The sequence below is a fragment of the Nannospalax galili genome, unplaced genomic scaffold (genome assembly GCF_000622305.1).
Source record: "Nannospalax galili isolate Female #2095 unplaced genomic scaffold, S.galili_v1.0 scaffold500, whole genome shotgun sequence".
Classification (NCBI taxonomy): Eukaryota; Metazoa; Chordata; class Mammalia; order Rodentia; family Spalacidae; genus Nannospalax; species Nannospalax galili.
In genome coordinates, this window is record NW_008347292.1 from 464,442 (window position 1) to 489,832 (window position 25,391).

The window sequence follows — 25,391 nt, forward strand, 5'->3', positions numbered from 1 at the left end:
TTCAGTTCTAAGTACCCCTTCCAATCTCCCCCCAAACAGAAACTAATTGGTAACCCAAAAGATGAAAGGTAGTGATGCATTGTTTTGAAAACTAAATAAGTAATATAATTCAAGCATTTATATTGTCTTTCCTATATTTAGGAAATTGGTATTGGTAACCAAATAATAGAGGAGTTGGCACTATTTTTGTAAATAAAATTCCACTGGAACCACTTATACCTGTTACCTTTTCATGAATGGGTAGTCTGGCCATTCTTGCACTACATGAGTAGTTACAACAGATTGGATGTTCTTCACTGTCCCCCCTCCCACTATAAAGACAAATAGAAGGAAGCAAACATGGTTGCAAATACAAATGCCTAAAAGATATCCCAGTAGATGTACCATATTCATTAAACAGTATACTTGCAATGGCTTCCCTGCTGGGGTCTATAGCCTTCCCTGACACAGAGGCTTGGCCAGGTCTGCAGCACCAGATGTGTGTTCCACTCCTAGGAATAGCCATTATCCAATTAGAAATTTGTCCGTTGTACATATATTAGTCAAGCCATTATTGCACTAGCAGGCGTTGCTTGGCATGGCCATAGTGTGCAGCACAGGGAATCCATTGTTGAACAGAATCATAGGGGATCCTTTTTCCCCAACCATCTGCTTAGCACTTTCTGGCCCTATGAAAGCCATCCATCCAGTGGCATGGAGTTTTTAGCTTAGTCTTGTCTCCATCTCTTACATCATGCAATGTCTTTAGCAACACGGCCTTACTGACCTTCCTAGTGTACAACCAACAGTAGTGGCAGTAGCCTTGGTTAATTTGAGGACCTCTAGGATATCTCTAACCAACAGCTCATAGGGGGCAACCCACCCCTGGTACTGTAGTTTTTCTTAACGGTTGTAGAGTTTTGGGAGCCTCTGTTTTTTTTTTTGTTTTGTTTTGTTTTTTTTGACCTAACAATATAACTCCCAAGAATCTTATAGCAATAGCTGGCCTTTTTTTCAGGTATCTTTCAAATGGGTTTCATGTCTGTAAAACACTCAAAGGTTAACATCATATATTAAATCAATCATAGACAAGGTCTGACATAGCATGGAAAGATTTTATCCATTTCTATTAATTGCTTTCTCTATAGATCTCTGTTAGGTACCATAGCATGGGTAAGAGGCATTAATTTGGCTAGTTCTTTATTATCTTTAGTTATCCCTTTGGAGTCATTCTGCATTTTGGGGCTTTTACATGGAGTCTCTTTGTATTTTCTTATCCTTGATACATTTGTAGGTGCTGGCTCAAGTTGTCTGATCTTGCACAGGGGCTAAGGAGGCAGAGGGTCTCTCTTGTCTCTGCTGTACCTGTTGGTTCCCTGAGTCAGGCAGCCCTGGGCCTGCCTCCTGGCTGTAGCCATATCTGCCACCTTTCCATCGACCATACCTGGCTGCTGAGAGAGGCCCCGGTGGGAAAAACTGCCTCCACTCCTAGTATAGCCTTTCTCAAGAGAGAACTGTACTTTACTTAACCTTTGGGGATCCTTAAACACCCCTGGGACAGTTTTTATCCTCTGAATGCCTTTTGTGAACTGTAAAGCCTTCCAGAAACTCCTTAGTACTGAATTTGGTTTTCTATCAATTTTTTCTTTGGGAATTTGGGCTTGACATAAATCTTGCCACACTTGTCTTCGAGTAACCCAAGTGGACCATTTCTTCTGTGTCTCTTGTAGGTTGCTCTATTCTTCAGACACATTTTACATGCTGGTTTGAGTCACTTAGATCTGCCAAAGCCTCCCTCACTTTACAAAGATCCTGTCCCATTAAAGGATTGATTAAAACCGTTAAAGCTCTATACCATTCTCAAGATCCCAGTTGAATTAAGCTTTCCTTTATATCTCTGGTAAACACAGCCCTATCTGGCCCAGCAAACTGGGCATTATATATTGCTTTTCTCATACCTAGTTCTCTCAGTAACGCCTGTCCCTCTTTTTATAGTCCTCCATTGGTGATCATCATGTATCTTTAATACCTTGTACAAGCCATTCCATTAGGGACTGTTCCCTCCTGTATTGGCCTAGGTTGAACAGCCTATGTCTCAAGGATGGATGGGTGGTTATATAACTCATCTCTGAAACTTCTAAAGGACTTACACTGAGATTATTTGCTACCATGTCCTATACCTTCATGAGCCATGTGGTGAGGGGCTCTTGGATTGCTTGTTTGAAGGTTTTTCCTAGTTTCAACAGCTCCAGTGTGGAGTATTTTCACCTAGCTACAGTACTGTTAGCTCTTTTTCCTTTTTGTATCAAAGGTTGTTGAATCTGAGGAGTAGCTGTAGCTACTGTTATTTTTAGGTTGTTTCTATTCTCGTTACTATCTGTCTTTTTCCTTGGGTCCTTTGACTGCTGGTCTCCTACCCTTACACAAGTTAAAATCGTGTTTTTTTCTCTTTCTCAAGCTCTGAGGCTGAGACTGAATTTGCCAGTAACTCCTTAACCTTTTCAGCCTCCCCTGAGGCCTTTGCCTTGGCAGTGGACAAATCCTTAATTAAGCAGAAAAGTGGCCAGATTACCTCTCTGGATTCCCTCTTGTATCCAAGACTTTTAAAATCTTTTCTTGGCTCTCTATAGCCTTTAATGAGTTTTCAGACACATGTGGTGGCAGATGACCCCATTTTTCAAGCAACTGAGCTATTTTCCCACATTGACAGGATGGCTGCGGCTCAGGGATTTTCCCCTTTGAGTATGTTGGAGTCTGCATGGCCCAAATCTTTTTTAGTTACATATTTTATGATCCATTGTATAACACTTGTGACCGCAGCTAACCTCATTAAGCATATGGGGTTTGGTCACCCTCTCCCCTGGTTCCCACCAGCTTCTCCCAGATGGGTCATGTTACTTCATAGGACGCCTTTTAGCACCCATCTCCATCCTTCTGGATTTGGGAATCTGAACCCGGCTCCCTTTTGATTGGTTCACTGGATGCTGCTGGAACCGAGATGCTTTCCAAGGCCCACATCCCCATGTTTTTCCCAGACTCGTGCGGTTCGTCTATCCAGCCACACTATGCCAATTTTCCCGTCTCCCTTCTTGAGAGGACTAACAAATGGACAGAGTATCTTTTGAGTTTTAGCATGGTTTATATGATGTTTGGGAAAGGGTGACTTACAAAGCATAAGCTCCCATAGTCCATCTACATTTTAACTAATCTTTGAGCTCCTCAACACCATGGCCGCTCTTTGGGGCCATGCCCTTCCCGAAGTTCGCCAGCTGATGATGCATCTTGTTGATGCATCTGTGTGAGGTCTGTGTTGGGTCCTCGGGGTCCATGACACCCCTTGGGCAAGCAGGCTGACTTGCCCTGCTCGCCTGCTGTTCGCTGCTCACCAAATGGCGTCAAGTCCTCCTCTTTTTTCCCAGTGTGCTCCACTTCTCTCTGGATCTGTAGACCCCCCCCTCTTTTCCTCGGAGGACAAATTTACTCAACATTCACAGACCAAAAATATTTGCTAACTCCTGTTATAAGATAATGAGGGCGCATCTATTAACAGCGGGGCGTGTTGGTGCATGCCTTTAATCCCAGCACTCAGGAGGCAGAGATAGGCGTCTACGTAGTGAGTTCCAGGACAGCTGGGGCTACAGGGAGACCCTGTCTCAAAAAGAAAAAAAAAAAAAAAAATTTCAGCTAGTAAGTGAGAACAATATAGTAGAGTTTGAGGAGCTGTTATTGCTGCTGCTGTTTGATTCTAACAGAGGAAATACTGGTTAGTTTATTCCTTTGGAGAAAATACGACTTATTTATAACACAATTTGACCCAGGTTATTAAGTCTCTCGTCCTTTAATCAGCTTACAAGGTACAGCTGCCAGAGGAACATATTCGTTGAGCTTCATGGTGAATATACAACAAGCAGATTACAATCTGCACACTGTATAGGTCATAGGACCTGAGTACTTGTAAAAAAAAAAAAAAACTGATTGCCTCTTCAGAGGGGGGAATGTTAGAGTAGCCAAAAGCCCCATAAAAATAAATAAATCAAAGAAGAAAAAAAAATCTTCAAAAACAAAAGAGGCAGAGTTAAGCTGTAAGGTTGAGGGATGCACACTACTGTGTAAAACCATAGAGCATTGCTTTACAAAACATAATGGTTGGCCGGGCGTGGTAGCGCATGCCTTTAATCCCAGCACTTGGGAGGCAGAGGCAGGCGGATCACTGTGAGTTCAAGGCCAACCTGGTCTACATAGTGAGTTCCAGGCCAGCTGGGGCTACAGGGAGACCCTGTCTCAAAAAGACCAAAAAAAATATAGTGGTTGTGCAAAGAATGATTAAATGAGGCATGTGAACTAGGTGGTGGTGAGGTGTTTTATAGGCTACATATTTGTTTTGAGAATATGTGTGTCTGTGTGCATGAATGGAAACCAGAGGTAGATGCAATGTTTCTTTTTCTATTGTGCTCAACCTGACTCCTGTGAAGGAGTATCTCTTAATTGAACCTGAAGCTCACCTTTTGGGCTAGGCTAACTGGCCAGTGAACTCCTGGGACCCTCCTGTCTTCCCCAGGGTTTACTTGCAGACATATCCATGTCCAGCTTTTATGTGGGTGCAAGGGATTTGAAGTCAGGTCCTCATGCTTGTAAAGCAAGTACACTTTCCCATTGAACCATCCCCTTAGCCCTGAGTGCCTTTCTTTACCATCATGTTTTCAATTAAAAGTTTAAGTTGAGCCAGGCATGGTGGCGCACACTTTAATCCCAGCACTCTGCAGGCAGAGGCAGGCGGATCTCTGTGAGTTCAAGGCCAGCCTGGTCTACGTAGTGAGTTCCAGGACAGCTGGTGCTACAGGGAGACCCTGCCTCAGAAAGACCCCCCCAAAAAAAAGTTTAAGTTGAAGTGCTATTGGGTAATTCTGGTGATGTGGACTTTCATAAGCAGAAAAGCAAATTAAGCAAATACTCTTTATGTGCTCACAGACTGTTTAGTTTTAGCTGACAGGTTGAAATCTTAAATACGTACACAGATTGACATGAATCATTAATAGTGTTGTTTCGTTTCTCTGAGCTCTGCCCACCTCCCAGTATTGTGTGCATTGTCTTTCTCAGTCCATCACCGTAGCTTATTTTTCAGTGCCATTTTTTTTTCAGTCTTACCTCAGAAATAGTAATTCTTTTACTCTTTTATGGTATCTTTGTTTTCTATTTTATTGATTTCTGTTTTTCTAATACATTCTCCCATGTTTTTTAAAGTTATTTCAGCATGTCTTTTCCAGTAAAAATTGTAAACTATATATTTCTCCTAATGTGCATTTGTACTGCATGTTTTCATTATTAGAGTGCCTTTAATTTCTGTTACAATTTTCATCTTTCACACATGTACTTTTTTGAAAGTATTTTCAAAATACAGTATTGGAGATTTCTTTCTTTTTCATGATGATCTGTATAATGCATAGTCTTTGAAAATAATTGACAGTGTACTCACTTAAGCTCTATTCCCAGCCTAGTACACTTAACTGCTGAAGCTCTACTGTTCTGCTCTTGACCTTGCTAAGATTTTTTTCTCTTTTTTGAGACAGCATCTCCCTATAGCCCCAGCTGGCCTGGAACTTGATATGTAGACCAGACTGGCCTTGAACTCACAGAGATCTGCCTGCCTCTGCCTCCCGAGTGCTGGGACTAAAAGCGTGGGCTACCACGCCTGGCTCGGTATAAACTTTTAACTATGTATTTCTCCTAATGCGCCATTTGTAGTACATGTTTTCATTATTAGAGTGAGATTTTGATCTGCTTTATTTGATAATTATGAGTCTTGAAAATGTCCATCATAATGCCAAAGAATCTTATTTTCTCTGTACTTTCATCAGTATTGCTTTGTTTTTTTTGAGGCTATTGTACTACCTGTTTAAATCTGTTATGGACCTGGAGAGATGGCTCAGTGGTTACGAGCACTGACTGCTCTTGCAGAGGACCCAAGTTCAATTCCCAGTACCCACATGGCAGCTACAAACCATCCTTAATTCCAGTTCCAGGGGAATTCAATGCCTTCTTCTGATCTCTGAGGCATTGCATGCACATGGTACATTTACATACATGCAGGCAAAAGACTCGTACACATAAAATAAAAATAAAGTTTTGTTTTTTTTTTAAGTACATGTCTCTTAACTATCATAGAGCTTGATTTCTTTTTAATCTGTAAAGTGTTTAGATCATTTACTAGAGTTACTGACCTATTTGGACTAGTTTTAGTTACCATCTTTTTTTAAAAAATTAATTTTTAACTTTTATCATGTGTATAAGTTTTTGGGTGTATATCTGTCATGAATCATGCAATGCCCTGAACACCAGAAGAGGGCATCAGATCCCCTGGAACTGGAATTAGCTGCCATGTGGGTGTTGAACTGAACCCAGGTCCTCTGCAACAGCAGCCAGTTCTGTTAGCCACTGAGCCATCTCTCCAGCCTCCTGTCACCATCTTTTGATTTGATTTGTATTCTCTACTTTTCTTCTTATTTCCTGGGATTGGGAGGCAGGGCCTCAGCCCAGACTGGTCTTGAATTCACTTTATTATTTTTTTTTTTTATTTTTGAGACAGGGTCTCCCTGTAGCCCCAGCTGTCCTGGAACTCACTGTAGACCAGGCTGGCCTCGAACTCACAGAGATCCGCCTGCTGGGATTAAAGGTGTGCGCCACCATGCCCAGCATGAATTCACTTTATTTTTGAGATGACTTTAAATTTAATGGTTGTCTGGCTTCCTGAATGCTATTATATGCTTGTGCCACCGCAGTTTTCCTATTGTCCTTTAAAAAAAAAAAAAAAAAAGTGCATTAACTGTTTTTCTTTTCCCTTTTTATTCTTTTAAATACAGGGTCTTCCTGTAGCCCCAGGTGGCCTGGAACTTGCTATATAGATCAGGCTGGTTTTGAACTCATAAAAATCTACCTGCCTCTGCCTCCCAAGTGCTGGGATTAAAGCCATGTGCCACAACAGCTGTTTTTCTTACCGATAGCTCTGATTGTCCATTTTTTGATGTTTCCATTTCTGTTTGAGTCAGTGGTTGCTGAAATTTTACCATGTAAATTTAATTTAGTAATCTGCAAGTTAATATATCGAGCCCATTCTCAAACAATAAAAGGGCTTTAGATTATACTAGCTTCACACTTACCCTTCTTTCTGCATTACATTATGTCTAATTTATCAGCTTGGTCTTTTTTAATTTTATTTTTTTATTTTTTGGTCTTTTTGAGACAGGGTCTCCCTATAGCCCCAGCTGGCCTAGATAGAACTCACTATGTAGACTAGGCTGGCCTTAAACTCACAGAGAGCCACCCGCCTGCCTCTGTGTCCCACTGGGATTAAAGATGTGCACCACCATGCCCAGCAGCTTGGTCTTTTTTAAATGCGTAAATTGGACAGCATTATTTTATAATTTCACCCAGGTTGTATTCAGATTAAACTGCATGATTATCATTTTATTCATTCTATTGTTACCCTGATAATCATCAATTTCTAGTATTTAAAAATTTTTTGAAGCATATTCTTTGGAATCTCCATTAGATCAAGTCTGTTTGTGGCACATTTCCCAAGTTTACCTATGAATGTTTTTGTGTATTCCTGTGATTTGTTTATTTGGTTTTTTGAGACAAGGTCTCATATATCTCAGACTAGCATTCAACTTAATACGTAACCAAGGATGACCTTGAACTTATCATCATCCTGCTTCCAGGTCACACAGTTCTATTCAGTGCTGGGAAGTGAACCCAGAGGCTTCTGTGTGCTAGGTAACACTGTACTGATTGAGCTATATTCCCAGCCTCTTGTGCTCTGTGTGTGCTGTGTACCCAAATCTACTTTAACAAGTTCTTGGTAGCCAGCACTTTATATGGTTTCGTTATCCTCTGGACTCCATTATTAGAGTCTGTGGACTTCTGTCATTCTAATTGTCTGTCGTTCCTTTGTAGGTGATCTGTCCTTTCTCTCTGGCTGCTTCCAAGATCTTCTCTTTGTCTTTGATGTTCTACAGTTTTACTACGTGTCTAGGAGTGGATTTCCTTTATTTTGCCTGTTTGGTGGACTTTGTATGAAAGCACTCATTTTTAAAATAAAATATTTCACAGTATGATGTATATGTTTGCCATAGAAATTTTGGAAAAACAAATGAATACCTGCTGATACATTAGAAAAGAGTCAAATAGCTGGGTAGTAGTATACACCTTTAATCCCAGCACTGGGGAACAGAGATAGGCAGATCTCTGGGATCTAGGGGAACATGGTCTACATAAGCAAGTTCCAGGCCAGCTGGGGCTACAGGGAGATCCTGTCTCAAAACAAAACATTTTACCTGAATATGGCACCCCACACACCTGTTCTTGTAGCTCTTGTAGGAGGATCGCAAATTTAAGGCCAGATTGGACTTCATAACAAAACCGTTTTCTCAAAACAATTAAAAAAAAAAGGAATATAAAGGTGAACATTTAGTGTCTCTAATTTTAACTTTTTCCTCATTATCATCTAAGTAGTGTTTCTTTATTTTTTTGGTTTTCTTTTTTTTTTAATATTTATTTTACGTGTATGTGTGTATTGCCTGCACGTAGGTAAGTGCAATGCCGCGGGCTGTCAGATCACCTGGAACTGGAGTTACAGACAGTTGTTAGCTGCCATGTGGGTGCTGGGATTCGAACCCCGGTCTTCTGCAAGAATAGCCAGTGTTCTTAACCGCTGAGCCATCTCTCCAGCCCAAAGTTGTGTTTATTTTTATATCATAAAGGTTGATAAGTTTAATTTTTTTTTCTTTTTCTAGGTAAGGCTATTGTGATTTATAAATTCACTCTAAATGTTGAGAGCTAATAAACAACAGTTTACGTCATTAAGATTACATAAAGGAATCATATGTGGTGGTTTGGGAGAGGGAGACAGGAACATCTGAAGTTGGAGGCCATCTTCTGCATAGCAGCTTTGATGCCAGCCTGAGATGCAGCAGCGTCTCAAAAACAGTCATGAAATAAGACTATGTAGCCGAGCGTGGTGGTGCATGCCTTTAATCCCAGCACTTGGGAGGCAGAGGCAGGTGGATCTCTGTGAGTTCAAGGCCAGCCTGGTCTACATAGTGAGTTCCAGAACAGCTGGGGCTACAGGGAGACCCTGTCTCAAAAAGACAAAAAAAAAAAAAAGACTATATAAATACTCATTACAAATGCAAAGGCATATTCACTTTTTTGGGGGGTGGGGGGGGTTCTTTTTGATACAGGGTCTCCCTGTATCCCCAGCTGGCCTGGAGCTCACTGTGTAGACCAGGCTGGCTTTGGACTCACAGAGATCTGCCTGCCTCTGCCTCTGCCTCTTGAGTGCTGGGTTATTAAAGGCCTGTGCCACTATGCCCGGCTGGAGTCAGGTTTTTTTTGTTTTTTTTTTGTTTTTTTTTGAATCAGGTTTTTTAAGTGTTTAGAAATATATTCTTGGGCTGAAGAGATGTTGCAGTGGTTAAGAGCACTGACTGCTCTTGCAGAGGACCCGGGTTCCATTCCCAACACCCACATGGCGGCTATGAACTGTCCTTAACTCCAGTTCCAGGGGAATCCAAAGCCCTCTTCTGACCTCCATGGCATTGTACGACACAGATGCACTCACATACATGCAGACAATACCATACACATAAAATAAAAATAATAAATAAATATATATATGAAAAGAAATATAAAGTATTCTTGACATAGACTTTCTCATGGTTTCATTATTTAGAAATTTTTGGTGTTCTTGGTGTGAGAATTTGATTACTCATGTTTTTATCAGTTGTAAAATACATGAATTGGATTTTTTTTAAAGTTTTGTTTTTATTTTATGTGTATAAGTGTTTGACCTGCATGTATTTAAGTATACCACATATGTCCAGTGCTGGCAGAGGTCTGAAGAGGATGTCAAATCCCCTGGAATTGAACTTATAGACAATTGTGAGCTGCTGTGTGAGTGCTGGGATTCACACTCTGGCCCTCTGCAAAAGCAGCAGCTGCTGAGCTATCGCTCCTGGCCTGATTTTGTTTTCCTTGATACAGCCTCTCTCTTGGCTAGGCTGGCCTGACTCAGATGATCCTCTTGCCTCAGTTGGCAAAAGAGTTGGGACTACAGGCTATGCCACTGTTCTTGGCTAAACTTGGGGGTTTCTTACCTCTATTGTTTTTTCCTTTTTTTTTTTGGTCTTTTTTGAGACAGGGTCTCCCTATAGCTCCAGCGGGCCTGGCACTCACTATGTAGTCCTGGCTAAGTCTTGAAGCCACAGAGATTTGCCTGCTGCTGCCTCCCAAGTGCTGGGATTACAGGTGTGTGCCACCATACCCAGCTTCCTCTAAGCATTTTTAGTATTTTTTTCTTTAATTGGTGTCTATAGAATTTCACTGTTGTATTCTTAAATGCTAGATGGTCTCTTTAGTCACTTTAGGAGTGGATACTATGTATATATCCTTTTATTTTAATTTTGTATGTGCTATTCTGTGTAGAAAAATAATCTTGATCTTTTGAAAATTCTCTCATTTTTATATACATCCAGTTTGTTGGTTCAGATGTTGCTTTTCTGATTTTTCTATCACTGAAGGTTTTTTTTTTTTTGAGGTAAGGTCTCACAATGTATGTTGCGCAGGCAGGACTTAAGATACTTGTGTAGCCTTGGTTGAACTTGAATCTGGCAATCCTGCTACTTTTCACTCAGCCTTCTGAGTACTAAGTTATAGATGCTGTACATTACTGTGCCCAGCTCTCTGTTCTCACTTATTTTATTCTCTGGAATATTTCCTTTTATTTACAGGTACTCCTTGATTTGTGACATGGTTACTACCAATAAATCCATCATAAGTTGTACAATGGCCATAATTGAGAATGCATTTTAAATACCTAATCTAGCATAGGTTAGCAGCACTGTATAATGTGGGATGTCTTGTCAATAAGTTTGTGAGGAGGAACTGTAACTAGCTGCTGTTGCCTTATAGTGTTATGACATCCTCTGTTGCTTGCCTGAATTTGTATCATGTTAACACCTTTACAGAATCAGTCAGGACTGTGGGCTGAATGTTTTCTAAAAATATGTTTCTTTCTGGGCGTGGTGGCACATGTCTTTAATCCCAGCACTCGGGAGGCAGAGGCAGGCAGATCTCTGTGAGTTCGAGGCCGGCCTGGTCTACATAGTGAGTTCCAGGTCAGCTGGGACTACGGGGAGACCCGGGACAAAAAAAAAAATATGTTTCTTAAATTTTTTAGACTTTCAGGCCAGGCTTGGTGGTTCATGTCTTTAATCCCAGCACTTGGGAGGCAGAGGCAGGCGGATCTCTGTGAGTTTGAGGCCAGCCTGGTCTGCATAGTGAATTTCAGACCAGCTGAGGCAACAAGGAGACCCAAAACACCAAAAAAAAAAAAAAAAAAAAAATTTTTTTTTTTTAGGATTTCATATAATGTATTTTGACTACTCATCCTCTAATTCCACTCTTTCTACATCCAGCCCTATCCCCCTCCCAACTTCATGTCCTCCTTTTTATTTATTTTTTATATTAGCCAACTGATTCTAATTTGTGCTGCCCTCAAACTGTCTATTGAAACGTGGCCCACCTACCAGGAGTCACACCCTTAAAGAAAACTGGCTTTCCCTTCCTCTGAAGCCATCAACTTTTAGTAGCTCCTCAGCTAGGGGTAGGCGCTTGTAAGCCCCTCCCTACTCTGTGTTGGAATGTTCACTGGCTTAAACTTGAGCAGTTCTTTTGCTGGTAGTTACAGCTGCTGTAAGTTCATGAGTACCACAGTCTCATCAGCGTCTAGAAGGCACTGTTTCACTCTAGTCCTCTGACCTCTAGCCCCTCTTCCACAGTGGTCCCTGAGCCTTGTGGGGAAGGCCTTTGGTATAGATGTACCATTTGTATTGAGCATTCCACACGAATTCTCTGCACTTTGACCAGTTGTAAATTTCTGTGTTAACTGTTGTCCACTGCACAAAGAAGCTTCATTGAAGACATGGGAGCTGCACTAATCTATAGGTGAAGAGATAAGACTTTAGAGGGCAGTTTGGTACTATGTCTGTTTTAGCAGAATAATAATAATAATAATAGGTTCACTCCTGGAGTCTGAGTTCTCCAACCATGGGTTCTTGGCCAGATTTATAGTGCCAAGCATGCATTTCCTCCTATGAAGCAGGCCTTGGATCCAGTGAGAAAGCAGTTGGTTACCCTGTAACTTTCATGCCACTTTGGCACCCATGGGCATAATTTGCCAACTTAATTGTTTCTGTAGCTCACATGGTTCACAGCTAGTTAAGACTGTTGATGACTTTTGTCCCCAACATTTCTCTATAGCACCTTCCAGCTCTGTGAAAGCTAGCCTCTACTGAACATTGTTAATGTTGGCATGTTCTAATTTCCCCAGATTTGTTCTCTGTTTTTCATAGTATCTAATTTGGGGTTAATATAGTTTTTTTTCTTTTGTAGTATCTTGTTCTGTGGATATAGTACCACCTCAAATTTGCCTGAAGAAACTGAGGAATTTCTTTTCTTCTTAAATTACTTTTTAACTTTGCCTTTCAAGTATATCTCCATGAACTGTAGCACACAGACTTTGTGGTCTGTATCATGTTATTCCTGGTCTTGGATCATTGCTCTCACAGTCGGATGCTTGGTTTCATGAATATAATAAGGCTTTAATAGCATGTCCTGCCTGTATCTGCCCCTGAATTCCTAATTCTTTTTTTTTTTAATTAATTAATTTCTTTATTTTTTGTCTTTTTAAGACAGGGTCTCCGCATAGCCCCAGCTGGCCTGGAACTTGCTTTGACGACCAGGCTGGTCTTGATCTTATGATTTCAGAATCTGCTTGATTCTGCCTCCTAAGTGCTGGGGCTAAGTAAAGGTTTGTGTACCACACCCTGATATGAATTCCCAATTTTTTTTTTTTTTTTTTTTTTTTTTTTTTTTTTTTGGTCTTTTTGAGACAGGGTCTCCTATAGCCTCAGCTGGCCTGGAACTCACTTTATAGACCAGGCTGGCCTTGAACTCACAGAAATCTGTCTGCCTCTGCCACCCCAGTGCTGGGATTAAAGATGTACACCTCAGTGCTGGCCTCTGAATTCTTAATTTTTATCTGTTAATGCTTTACATTTCTTCTTGGATGTATGATAAACCATTGCCTGTTTATCTGAGACACAGCTATTCATTTTCTTCTCTAGTCTGTTCTTTCTGTAGCCATACTCATTTTAGTTGATGGCAGTCCCACCTTTCCAGCCAGCTGCTCAGGCTAGAAACTTCTATCGTTTTTTGAAGCTTTGAGCCATCCTTTTTATCCTTTCTTCTGCTTCTTTTTCTTCCCTCTTTCCTTCTCCCTGTCAGCTTCTGCTTTTAGAATGTACAGAATTCACCAGGCTCTAGCCTGAGCCACAGTCCATGACTTTCCTTGATGACTGGAATAATTGCCCTCCAGGTCTATCTGCTTTTAACTCTGCCTTCCTTCTCATTCCTTTGAAAGATCACATTGCTCCTTTGCTCAGAGCCCCTTGGTGGCTCCCTATAGCCTGCCAAGTATCCATCAGAGTCTCTGGTCTGATCATCATCTACTTTTCAGGGTTTGTTGGAGCATTACCTGTTATAATTCTTTCACATCTTTAAGTCAGTGATCTCCATATTTTTGACGATATGTATTTTTGTAGTTACTTTAGAATATAAAGACTCAGTATGTATGTTTTATTTGTATACACCAATCTTATGTTACACATATACTCTAAGAATGATAGAATAAAAATGTTATTTCTATTATAATTGAAGTTTTGATTTTTGATATTTATTTTTTGTACTTGGTTGTAACCTAGTGCTAAATTTTAAGGGTTTATGGCTTTTTAAGTTCTTTGCTTTGTTTTTATGTGCTTATAAATGCACATGCAAATACTTCTTAGTGTTATGATGAGGTTATGGTCCAGTAACCCATTGTTATTTGAAAATGTTAGTAATAAATTCAGCCTAGCTGTCAAGCTTGGTGGTGAATGCCTACAGTCCTAGTGCTTGAGAGGCTGAAGTAGGAAGAATGCAAATTTAAGACTTGCCTGAGGAACTTAGTGAGACTATCTCAGAATAAGATGTGAAAAAGAAGATGGGGGTACAGGTCAGTGGTCTAGTGCCTGCACAATTTCCTAGGCTCAGTTCTACATTCCAGAACCAAAAATAGCCTAGCTTACTTTCAACCTGCTTAAAATTCTGTTGTACTTGGGCAAAATTATCTGACAGTTGTTTATTTTACAATGATGCATTGAATCTCATGTAACTTACTGAATATAGCACACTGAAGAGTACAGCATTAGCTACCCACCCTAGTGATCAAGTACCTTACTGGGATCTGTGGCCTGTTGCTGCCCAGCATTACAAGAGAGTATTTTACCTACTTACTGCTAGCTTAAGAAAAGGTTAAAAAGCCAGGTGCGGCTTCTGTTGAGTGTGTATCACTTTGACATCACTGTAAAGTTGAGAAATTGGAAACTATTAATAATCATGGGATGGGCACACCTATACTTGATGTATTTCTTATTGGATAGGAAGCATTGTGGAAGATTCTTATTGGTAATTATCTTCTTAGAAAAGGAAGAAAACCTCACCCCCCACCCCTTCTTCCCACTGTCCTTGAAGGTAAGCACTGAAAATTTTGATATTAGTGTAGAGTTACAGGCATTTTAATTTCTGTATGTACATTTGATCTGTGAAGTGATATTATGCATATGCTTATGTCCATCCATGCATATAAAATAGTGATTATACTACATGGAGTTGTGTGGCATTGTGTTCCATTCCACAGATGGAGAGAGGTATACAATGACAGTGATGATGCATATGCACTCAGAAGACAAGTTACCTAGTATGTTAATTCAGGCTTAGTGGCTGGTATCCACCTTTCTGTGCCCCAGTTTCCTAGCGTGTAAATAAGGGTAACAGCAATCATACCTACTTCAACATTCTTCTAAGGAATCTGTCAGTTTATATGAGTTTCTCTGCTGATGGATTTTTACATGGAGATCTTTGGAAGGTCTTTTCCTGTTTTTCATTGTAAAGTTGGAGTGGGCACCATGAGCAATACAGGAACCTCTGTTGGGTTACCTTTAGGTACTTTGTTTCTTTGTTGCTTATTCTTCTAGACCACTGTCCTGCTGATCTCATTCAGGTAGGTTGCTGCCCTCTGAACCAGCTGGTTTGCAGAGGATGCTTAGATGAGGATATATTCTTCTTAGGTGACTCTAGATACATCTGCCAGTTTTATAATCTTATGTTTGAATCCAGAACCTTGTGAGTTTTGTACACTATCTTCTGTTTGAATTAAATTTTAAATATTAGGTAAATTTATAGGTAAATGGTGGAAAAACGAATAAAGATTGTTAGATATATTTTAGCAGTTAGCTTTTACTTTTTTCTGTTACTATGAGCTCCAGCTATTTGACTGGCAAAGTAAAGGCTACTTTGTTTTTTGAGATATGAGTCTCATGTAGTCAAGGCTGGCCTTGACCCAAGTTCTGCCTCCAATTCCCAAGTGCTGGGATTCAAACTATGTGCCACCAGGCAAATGGTGTAATTATTTTTATAAAGAATTATTCTTAAGCCAGGTGTGGTGGTTCACGCTTTTAATCCCAGCACTCAGGAGGCAGAGGCAGGCAAATCCCTGTGAGTTCAAGGCCCCCATGGTCTACAAAGTAAGTTCCAGGCCAGCTGGGGCTACAGGGAGACCCTGTTTCAAAAAGACCAAAAAAATAAAATAAAAAGAATTATTCTTTCAGTCTTGGGAGCTGGTTCAATTGGTAAACTATTTGCTCAGTAAGTGTGAGGTTCTGAGTTTACACTCCCAGCCCTGACATCAAAAGCTGGGCTTGGCAGCATGCACTGTAATCCTAGCACTGATGAAGAGGAGACAGAAGGATCTCTGGGACTTCTTAGCAAGCTAGTCTTCTTAATCCATGAGGTACGGGTGCAATGACAGATCCTGTCTCAAAAAACTAAGATGGAGGAGCTGGAGAGATGACTCCACAGTTAAGATTGCTGACTGCTCTTCAAGAGGACCCAGGTTTGATTCCCAGCACCCTCATGGAGGCTAATAACCATCTGTAACTCCAGTTCCAGGGAATACAGTGCCCTCTTCTGACCTCCGTGTGTATTTCATAACACGGATACACTTATACAGGCAATACACTCTTAAACATACAATAAAAATAATAAAATATTAAAAAAATAAGATGGAGAAGTGATAGAGGAATAATAATAGTAACCTCTAACCTCTGGCCCACACAGACATGTTCCACATATACGCCACAGACACAGAGAATAATTCTTTTTTTAAAATTTATGTGTGTGAGTGTTTTGTCTGCATGTCAGTGTACCACATGCATGCCTGGTGCCTGTAGAGGCCAGAAGAAAGTGTGAGATTTTCTGGTACTTGAGTTAATGGAGTGTATTAGCTGCCATGTGGGTGCTGGGAGCCAAACCTGGGTCCTCTGGAAGAACAGTAAGTGCTCTTAACCACTGAATTCTCTCTCCAGCCCCATAGAATATGCCTTTTGAAGAGGCTGTGGTAAATAATGTCCATCAGCTTCATCCTTATAAATTGTACAGCATACTTGGGGAGCAAGTAGAAAACAGTGTTTCTTAAACTAAGGCTGTTGTAATTTGTTTCTCTGTTTCAGTGATAAAACACTATGCAAGACCAACTTAGGGAAAAATGTTTTTTATTTGGCTTATGGTTATATTTTTTATATTTTCTTATTTTACATGCATGAGTGTATTGCCTGCATATAAGTGTACCTGTGTCGTGCACTACAGAGGTCAGAAGGTGTTGGATGCCCTGGAACTGGAGTTACAGATGGTTGTTAGCCACCAAGTAGGTGCTGGGAACTGAGCCCTGGACCTCTGCAAGAGGAGTCAGTGCTCTTAACCACTAAGCCATTTCTCCAGCTCCTTGGCTTACACTTATATGTCACAGATTATCATTGAGGAAAATCAGGACAGGAACAGAAGGGAGGAACCTGGTGGCAAGAGCTGAAGCAGAGACCACAGGAGAACACTGCTGCCTGACTTGTTTCCCCTGGCTTGCTCAGTTACTTTTCCTTTCTTCTTTTTTTTTTTTTTCCTTTTCATTATTTATTTTTTATCTTATGTGCATGAGTGTTTTGACTGCAGGTATGTAAGTGGACCATGTGAGTGCAATGCCTGTGGAGGTCAGAAGGTGTCTTGATTCCCTAAAACTGGAGTTACAGATGTTTGTTAGCCACCATGACAGAGTTGGGAACTGAACCCTGGTCCCCTGCAAGAGCAGCCAGTGCTCTTAACCACTGAGCCGTCTCTCCAGACTCTTAGCTACTTTTCGTTTTTGTTTTGGTCTTTTTGAGACAGGGTCTCCCTGTAGCACCAACTGGCCTGGAACTTGCTGTGTAGACCAGGCTGCCCTGGAACTCACAGAGATCTGCCTGCCTCTGCCTTCCAAGTGCTAGGATTACAGGCGTGTGCCACCACACCTAGCCTTACTTTCATTTTTTTATGAGTGTATTACCTGCATGTATGTAAGTGCACCTATGTCATGCAGTGCCTGCAGAGGTTAGAAGAGGTTGGAACTCCTGGAACTGGAGTTAAGAATGATTGTTAGCTGCCATGTGGGTGCTGGAAACCAAACATGGGCCCTCTGCAAGAGCAACCAGAGCTCTTAACCCCTGAGCCATCTCTCCAGCCCCTTAGCTACTTTTCTTATACAGCCCAGCCCACTTCACCATTTGTGGCATTGCCCGTAGGCTGATCCTTCCTATATCAATTACCATCTAAGAAAATGCCTCATAAACATGGCCATAGGCCAGGTGGATGGAGGAAGTTCCTCCACAGAGGCCTTTCCAAATGAATTAAAAGGGACTAGAGAGATAGCTTAGCAGTTGAGAGTGATTTCTGCTCCTGTAGAGGACCCGAGTTTGGTTCCCAGCACCCATGTCTGTTGGTTCACAGCTGCCTATAACTCCAGCACTAGTGAATCCCATGCTTCTGAACCTCCAACTTACTCTCAGACGTGTGAGAGAATACACCCAAGATTAAAAATAAATATTTTTTAAAAAATGAATCAAAAGACCTACATTATTATGATAAAACTATAAAACTCTTATTTAGGGGAAAAATAACTATAAATGTATGGTCTTGGATTAAGAAATGGTTTCTTAAATATAACACCAAAGTACAAGCAATGAAAAAAGAAATACATTGGATTTCATCTAAATAAAAACTTAACATTTCAAAGGGTACTATCAGAAAAGTGCAAAAAGTAACCCATAGAATAGAAGAAAAATTTGAGAATCACCTAATAGTGGTATCATGTCAAATCAAGGCAACAGTTCTTATTTTCCTATTTTTAAATTCACATTTTGCTTATTTATTTTTTGGTGGTACTGGGGATTGAATTTAGGGACCTCCTGCTTACTAGGCAAGAGCTCAATCACTGAGCTACATCCCACTTTACACCTTTTTCTAATGTACAGTTGAAGTTTATTTTGAGATAGGTCTGAACATGAGTCCAGTCACCTTCTCTGCCCTCTGCAAAGCTAATGCCAGTGCAGTACTATTGTGTACTGTTATTGGGGGAAATGAAATTTAAAATAAAACAACTCCAGAATAATCTTGAAGCTTCAAAATTACAGTTCAGGGGACAGTATGGTGAGAGCACTTGATATTGTTAATTATGCCGCAGCTCTTCAGTGTTCCATTACATGAAGTAAACAATAGAAAGTTCTTCGGGTGTCATGTGTCTCTTTTCAGCCAATCAGAAGTCGGGGTTGTTTTGTATGTAATAATAGAATTATTTGCAGAGGAGCTAATAAGTAGGTAGGACTTGGAGGATACGAGTAGCTATGTTAGGGCTCTTAATTGAAGTGAAGAGATAATTGGTCTGGTTTGCTTAACATTTTCAAAATACTTCAATTTTGACTCTAGAAATGTACCACTTCTCAATTAACAGGTTTTGAAATGGTACTCTTAGCACTTCTTAGGGTAACATTGGTCATTGCTTTTTAATTTTGATGAAACAGTTCAATGGGCTTGAAAGAAAAATATGCCAGATTATTAAGAAAAAACATTTTAGGAAAATGTCTTCAAGATTTCCATCACCATCAATACCCCCTTTCCTCTCACCAGAGCCAGCTGACTTAGGTTCTCTGACAAGTTCTTGTTCACTGAATGAGCTAGACAATATTTCCCATCTTTTGAGGAAAATATCAGCTGACATCAGTGAAATTAAAGGGATGAAAGCAGCAATTTTGACAGTGGAAGCCAATCTTTTTTATCTAAATGTTAGAGTGTTGCAGAATGAAGCAAAAATTTTATCTTTAGAAGTTAAAATGAGTGAATATTCAACATCAACATTGAATGCAACAGACAGTTGGAAGATTTTCAAGAGAGAATAGAATTTGAATCATAGTCAGGGTCTACTGATGTAAAAATAATTGGCTTCCTAACAAATACTGAGAAAGGTAAACTCTTCTGGGTGCTCATCCTGTGATCTGAATCTTTCCACATGTTATGGCTAGCTTTGGTACAGAGGCAGCCAGTCATAGGAAAGTTGAAGTTTTTTTTTTTTTTTGTGTGTGTGTGTATGTTTTTGAGACAGGGTCTCCCTGTAGCCCGAGCTGTCCTGGAACTCACTATGTAGACCAGGCTAGCCTACATGAACTCACAGAGATCCGCCTGCCTCTGCCTCCCAAGTGCTGGGACTACAGGTGTGCGCCACCACGCCTGGCTAGGAAAGTTGAAGTTTTTATTGGTTTAGACTCTACATGATTTAACTTGGAAGCCTGGAATGCATCAGAATTCAGTAGAGCTTTCTAAAGGTGTGTTTTTGTTGCTGTTTTGCAGTACTGGGGATTGAATGCAGTATATGCTAGGCAAGTACTTTACCTCTGCACTACATCCCCTGCCCTTTTAAATTTTTTTTTTTTGAGTTGGCCATGATGGCATATGCTTCTAATCCCAGCACTCAAGAGGTAGAGACAGGTAGAGCTCTGTGAATTTGAGGCTAATCTAGTCTACATAGTGAGTTCTAGGCCAGCAAGTGGTACATAGTGAGATCCTTCTCAAGAAATAACAAAACCATTTTTTTTGAATGAGGATCCTAAGTCTCCCTTGCTGGTCTCAGATTTGTGATCCTTCTGCAAGTGGTTGCCTCCGAAGTGCCACCATGCCTGGCTTAAGGTCATCTTTTGAGAAGATGAATGGGCTTAAGATGAAGTAAAACTTGAATGTGAGAAAATGATCCTCTTTCAAGGATCTTTGTGATGTTATTATATTATGAAATATATAATTTCTTATTCTTTATATATGGAAAGAGACCAGTTGTATTTGTGCTTGGTATTTGGATTACAAGGACATTGGTTTTATAACCTATAACATGTTCCATTTTCCCAGATGTCTGGTAGAAATGCAACTTAAGCAAATAACCTATGAGTTGTAGGTCTCTTCCTCATGATTCATGTTTACATGGTAATTTTCAAAGGAATTCATCAGGAGTAATGAGTAATGTTTAGTAAAAAGCAACTGGTAAAATAGTAAATGGCATATACTTTTTAAAACTTAAAAACTACCTTTTAATGAAAGGTACTTGATAAGAGCCTGTCTACTTCTATGTTTGCATTGAGTAAGCAAAGCCTATCATGTGGTTCCACATGTTACCAAGTGTCACAAAAAATAGCATGCAGGTGATTTAGCAATGATTTCAGTCTTTGGACCCTTATCAGTTACATTTCCATGCATTGTAATGTGAGGTTTTTGTTATAAATTATTACTTAGGTGCCAAATACCTGTGCTTAAGTAGGCTGGGGGGTCCAAAGTGTGACAACCCTCTCCTAATTCAAGATTCAAGTAGTTTATGAGGATAGAGAAAATTAGAGTTGAATTTTATTCTTTTCTTTTTCTTTCCCTTTCTCATTTTTTACCCCTACTGGCTTGGAACTCAGTATGTAGACTAGCCTGGAATTGCAGAGATTGCCTATCCCTGCCACCCAAAGCCTGAGATTAAAGGCGTACCCCACCATGCCCAGCAAGAGATGAATATTAATAGCCGATTTAAGAAGTAATAAGTACTTTACCTGAGCACCTTTTTTAGGACACAGGGTTTCCATGTAGCCCCAGCTGGCCTGGAATTCGCTTTGTTGACCATCTCAGACTGGTTTTAATCTCACAGTGATATGCCTGCCTCTGCCTCTCAAGTGTAGAATCAAAGGTATGTGTCACCATAGTCCACTTTTGCTTTGTTTAAGTTACTGAGTGTTTTGTTTGCAGACATAAGGAGGTCACAGGGATGAGAACAGGGGACGGGGGAGGGGTCAATAGTGATGAGAGCCCAGGGGACAAAGGGACGTGTTCTCCATGTTTTACTGTATAGGTGGTTGTGAGTCCATCTCTCTGTGGCCACAAGTGACCTCCTGTCTGTTCCTTATACTTCTGTCACCTTTGCTTCAGTCCAAGAAGACCAGCTCCCTGACATGGGGAGAACCAGGAGGGAACCCACTGCTTTCATTCAGAGGCCAGCTCTTTGCCTAACAGGAATATGCCTGAAGACTTGATGTTATCATTACTATATTGTAGAAACTTTAATTTTAGGACTTTCAAGTAAATTCAGTGATTAATTTCTGAGAAACAAATGTTGATAATTATGTTGTAAGCTTAGTGAAGTTTTAAAACTTCTATGTTCTAGGATCTCAAGAGAGGCAATTATTATCCCGACTGCAAATCAACCCCGTAATGGTAGAAACAATGGAGATCAGTCAAGGTGGGTAATATTTAAATTTTCACTGTAATGTGGCAGTTTTCTGTGATCATCCTCATTTTGTAGACCTCATTCAGTGTGTCATATATCTCTTAGATCCTGCCCTAAGATACCACATTTAGATTTATGAAAATATTTTAGGGCCAGGATATAAGATCTGCATTTTCTTCATATGGTTTTATTTTTTGCCTCATTCAAAAACTTTTTTTCCATGCCTTTCTCTTGCACTGTGGCTGCTCACTCCCTTGCTGCCAGGGCTACTTGAGTCCCTAACTCTTTAACCACCTTTGCTTATTGTCTTGAGCTGCTTCAGCATCCTCCATGGCACCAGTTCAACCTTGCCTAAGTTTGACTGCACCTCAATTTCATTGCCAGGGACCCCTAACCATTTGTTGTAGAGCTTCTGTCGTGTAATTATCTACTTGTCTGTCCCACCTCAGACACACTTTCCAAGGACTGCTTCAGGACTGATGTGGGTTCCTTACTTACATTTATGTCCTTGGTGCTCAGCTCCTGCCAGGCACACATTCAGTGCTTAATAAATGCAGGGAAGGAACAGTTGGATACCTGGAATTTTTTTGGTTTTGTTTTTCTTTTGACAGTCATTTTGTGTGGTCCAAACTGACCTCCAACTCGCAGTCCTTCTGCCTCCATCTCCACCTCCCAAGTGTTGGGATTACAGGTATGTGCCACCACACCTGGCAAGTCTTTTCTCTTTTCTGGTAGTTTCCCAAGTCTGCCCTTGATTTTTCTTCCCCTGCCCCCACCTCCCAATTTTTCTATCCTCCCCTTGTGAGGACTCTATGGTTAGTGACTATTCTCTGGCATTTCCCTGGTTCTCTGTCTGAGCACCTGTGCTTTTCCTCTCTAAGGATTGGCTTCTGTCTAGTCACCAGGTCCTACCTATCTGAACAGTCTGGAGTCAGCACACTCCTCCAGCCTTAATGCCTGCCTCTCCTGCCTTCTCCCTTGTATCTTTTAAGTGCTAACACTCCATCCTTGATTTTTGCCTTCATCTTGCAACATTCCATCCTATTTACTAAGAGTCTTGTGTTTGAAAAAGGCAGCTGGAGTCTCTGTGTTATACCCCACTGTATTCACTTTGTGCATTCTTGTGTTCACCCTCATTGCACAACAGTTTTAAGCATGTGAGGCTTAGTAGTGACCATTGTCACATTTTTTAATTTCTGAGAAGCATTCTTTATTCATGTTCTTTTAACTGATTTTATTTCACATATGTAATACTTTTTCTTATTTCTGTGAGGATATTAGAAGTTGTTTTTCTCATTTTTCCTTTTCCTTCTTGGTCTGTTTTCTCCAAGTTGCTTGTTTTGATCTTCGTGGTAATGGTTTTCCATATGGGGTTCTTTGGTCGTCTGTTGTAAAAAGTGAGACTCTGAATATTTTGGATTCCTGAGTTTGGGGGCATGGGTGTTTCAGTTTTGTATTGAATATAGATCCTGTGTGGAGCATGATTTGTCAGCCTAGTTTGGTAGCACCCTTATATTAGTGCCTTTTAGGCATTCCAGTCTGTTCACCTTCACCAAAAAAGGTCTTCCAAGTAATAGACTGATTGTCAGAGTTCAGGTAACTCTGGGGAAGAGGGCAACGGAGGATCCTCAACATTAATAATTATGTAGTGCTTAGTTACTGTCCCTCTCTCTTTCACTAAGGAATTCTTTCAGCATGGATGGCAATTTCAGAATCTGTCTTCCCAAGTCTAAAGCCCCACTTCTTTCCAGGGGAGAAGTTATGAAATAGGTAAAGGTTATTGGGAAAGCTGCTGTTTAAACGATTTTCCACAGGATACATTCATATTATTTGATTATGACATTTGGTTGATTTCTGTCATAAATTCTGATGCCTCGTCCCTGCACTTCCAGTAGTGATACACAAGCATCACATCTTCAGTCACTCCAGAGTCTTCACTGGAGTGGTAGGAGATGAGCATGGTAAGGTTCAAAACAAAGAAAACTGAAAAATGGATTTAGACTGTAGGAAAGGCTTCTGAAGTGGGCCCTCTAACATGATTCTTTTATCTTTCCCAAGGTCCCCTCTGTTGCTAGTGTCTCAGCCTTTGGAGACTCTTTACCAAATTGAATTGTTTCATTATTGGCTTAGAATCAGTTTTTTGAAAATCTGTAAGTTTCTACTTTTTTCTACTTTGATGGTTTAAGGAAGGGCCACAGCGAATGCTTGAGTTCAGCCCACAGTCTCTGTCCAGACACACTGTCACTCTCCCTTCTGTAGGACTTCTTTGTGACTTAGCTGCTGCTGCTAGGCTTGAAGAGGTGACAGGGTAGGTGATGGGGTGAGTGTAGAAAGTGGAAACCTCTGGTTTAATTTTTCTTTTGCTTGTGTGCATGTGTGTGTGCGTACGTGCGTGCTTGTGTGTGTGTGTGTGTGATGCATGTGGAGGCTTAAGGTTGATGCTGGGAAATCATCTCAACAGCTCTTCATATTAATTGAGGCACGCTCTCTCCATCAAATCAAGAACTTGTTGATATGGCTAGTCTCAGTAGCCAGCATTCTCTGGGAATCTCCTGTCTGATTTTACAGGATTGGAATTGGAGACAGGCTGCCACACCTACCTGACATTGTACATGGATTCTGGGGATCCGAACTCTGGTCCTCAAGCTTGACACAGCAAGCATTTTAACCAGTGAGCTATCTTCCTAGTCAGAAACCTGGCTTCAGTGAACATTTTCCTAAATTCTGTAGCATGTGACACTTACATCCCCCTATTTCTTTCACAGGAAAAGGTTTTGATCTTTTGTTCTCACTTCTTTTATTCTCCCCTGCCAGCCCTTCTCTACCACTGCCCCCTAAAGGGCAACTCTACCTGTGTTCTGTCTTCACGTTTTGCTCTGTGTTCTGCTGAGATACACACTAGTAGAACTAGCACAGGAAATGCAGGGTGCAGGAGGAATGCAGCATTCCCTAGACCAGGTTCTGGGCTTCTGTGGATACGGCCAGAGAACTCTGAGTTACTGAAGTGTTTCAAGCTGCCTCAGTAACATGGTTGGAAAACTTGTGCTTAGCTTCTTAGGCAGGTTCAGCAACAGTTGATACAGACTTGTAGATGACTTGAGCAGTGATACAGGCAGTTAAGTACTGATTGCATCACTGCTGCCCTTAACCTCATTCTCATCTCTCCTAAGGTCAAATTGTGAGTTTTGTATTTCTTCTAAATAGGTAGGAGCCCTACAAGGACTTGAAACTAAATAAATCTGAAATTGCAATTTTTTTATCAGCTCTTCCTTGCTTCTGTACCTCCTGCTTTGACCTCATTTCTGGCTTCCTATCTGTTTTACCTTCCCTGGTTGTGGTTGCAGTGACAGCTGCTGTGAAGTCCTGGTGTGGTTGATGGGGTATGCAGAGTGTGCTCTTTGCTTCTCAGGTGTGTTAGAGGGACACAGGAAAGGAAATATTTTAGTCCTTTTTAACTGTGTTTCTCTCTCTTTTTGGACTTCCTGAGACAGGGTCTCCCTGTAGCCCCATCTGGCCTGGAACTCACCATGTAAACCAGGCTGGCCTTGAACTCACAAAGACCCGGCTGTGTTTCAAAAACCTGTTTGATCATGTCACTGCCCTTCTTAGGAACCTCTTGATTACATTCAAGCCGGAATCCAAAATATTGAGACAC

At 40.8% G+C, this 25,391-nt stretch overlaps 1 protein-coding gene across 5 annotated transcripts in view; it reads left to right on the forward strand.

Annotated features, from left to right (window-relative positions):
- Zc3h14 (zinc finger CCCH-type containing 14) overlaps positions 1-25,391 on the forward strand; it is a 62,268-nt gene that overhangs the window by 25,573 nt on the left and 11,304 nt on the right. For all 5 annotated transcript variants that reach the window (XM_008843793.2, XM_008843792.3, XM_017800808.2 and 2 more), the window contains exon 10: positions 21,674-21,748. In XM_008843793.2, the coding sequence (XP_008842015.1) occupies positions 21,674-21,748 (75 nt within the window). The remainder of the gene's footprint in view (positions 1-21,673; positions 21,749-25,391) is intronic.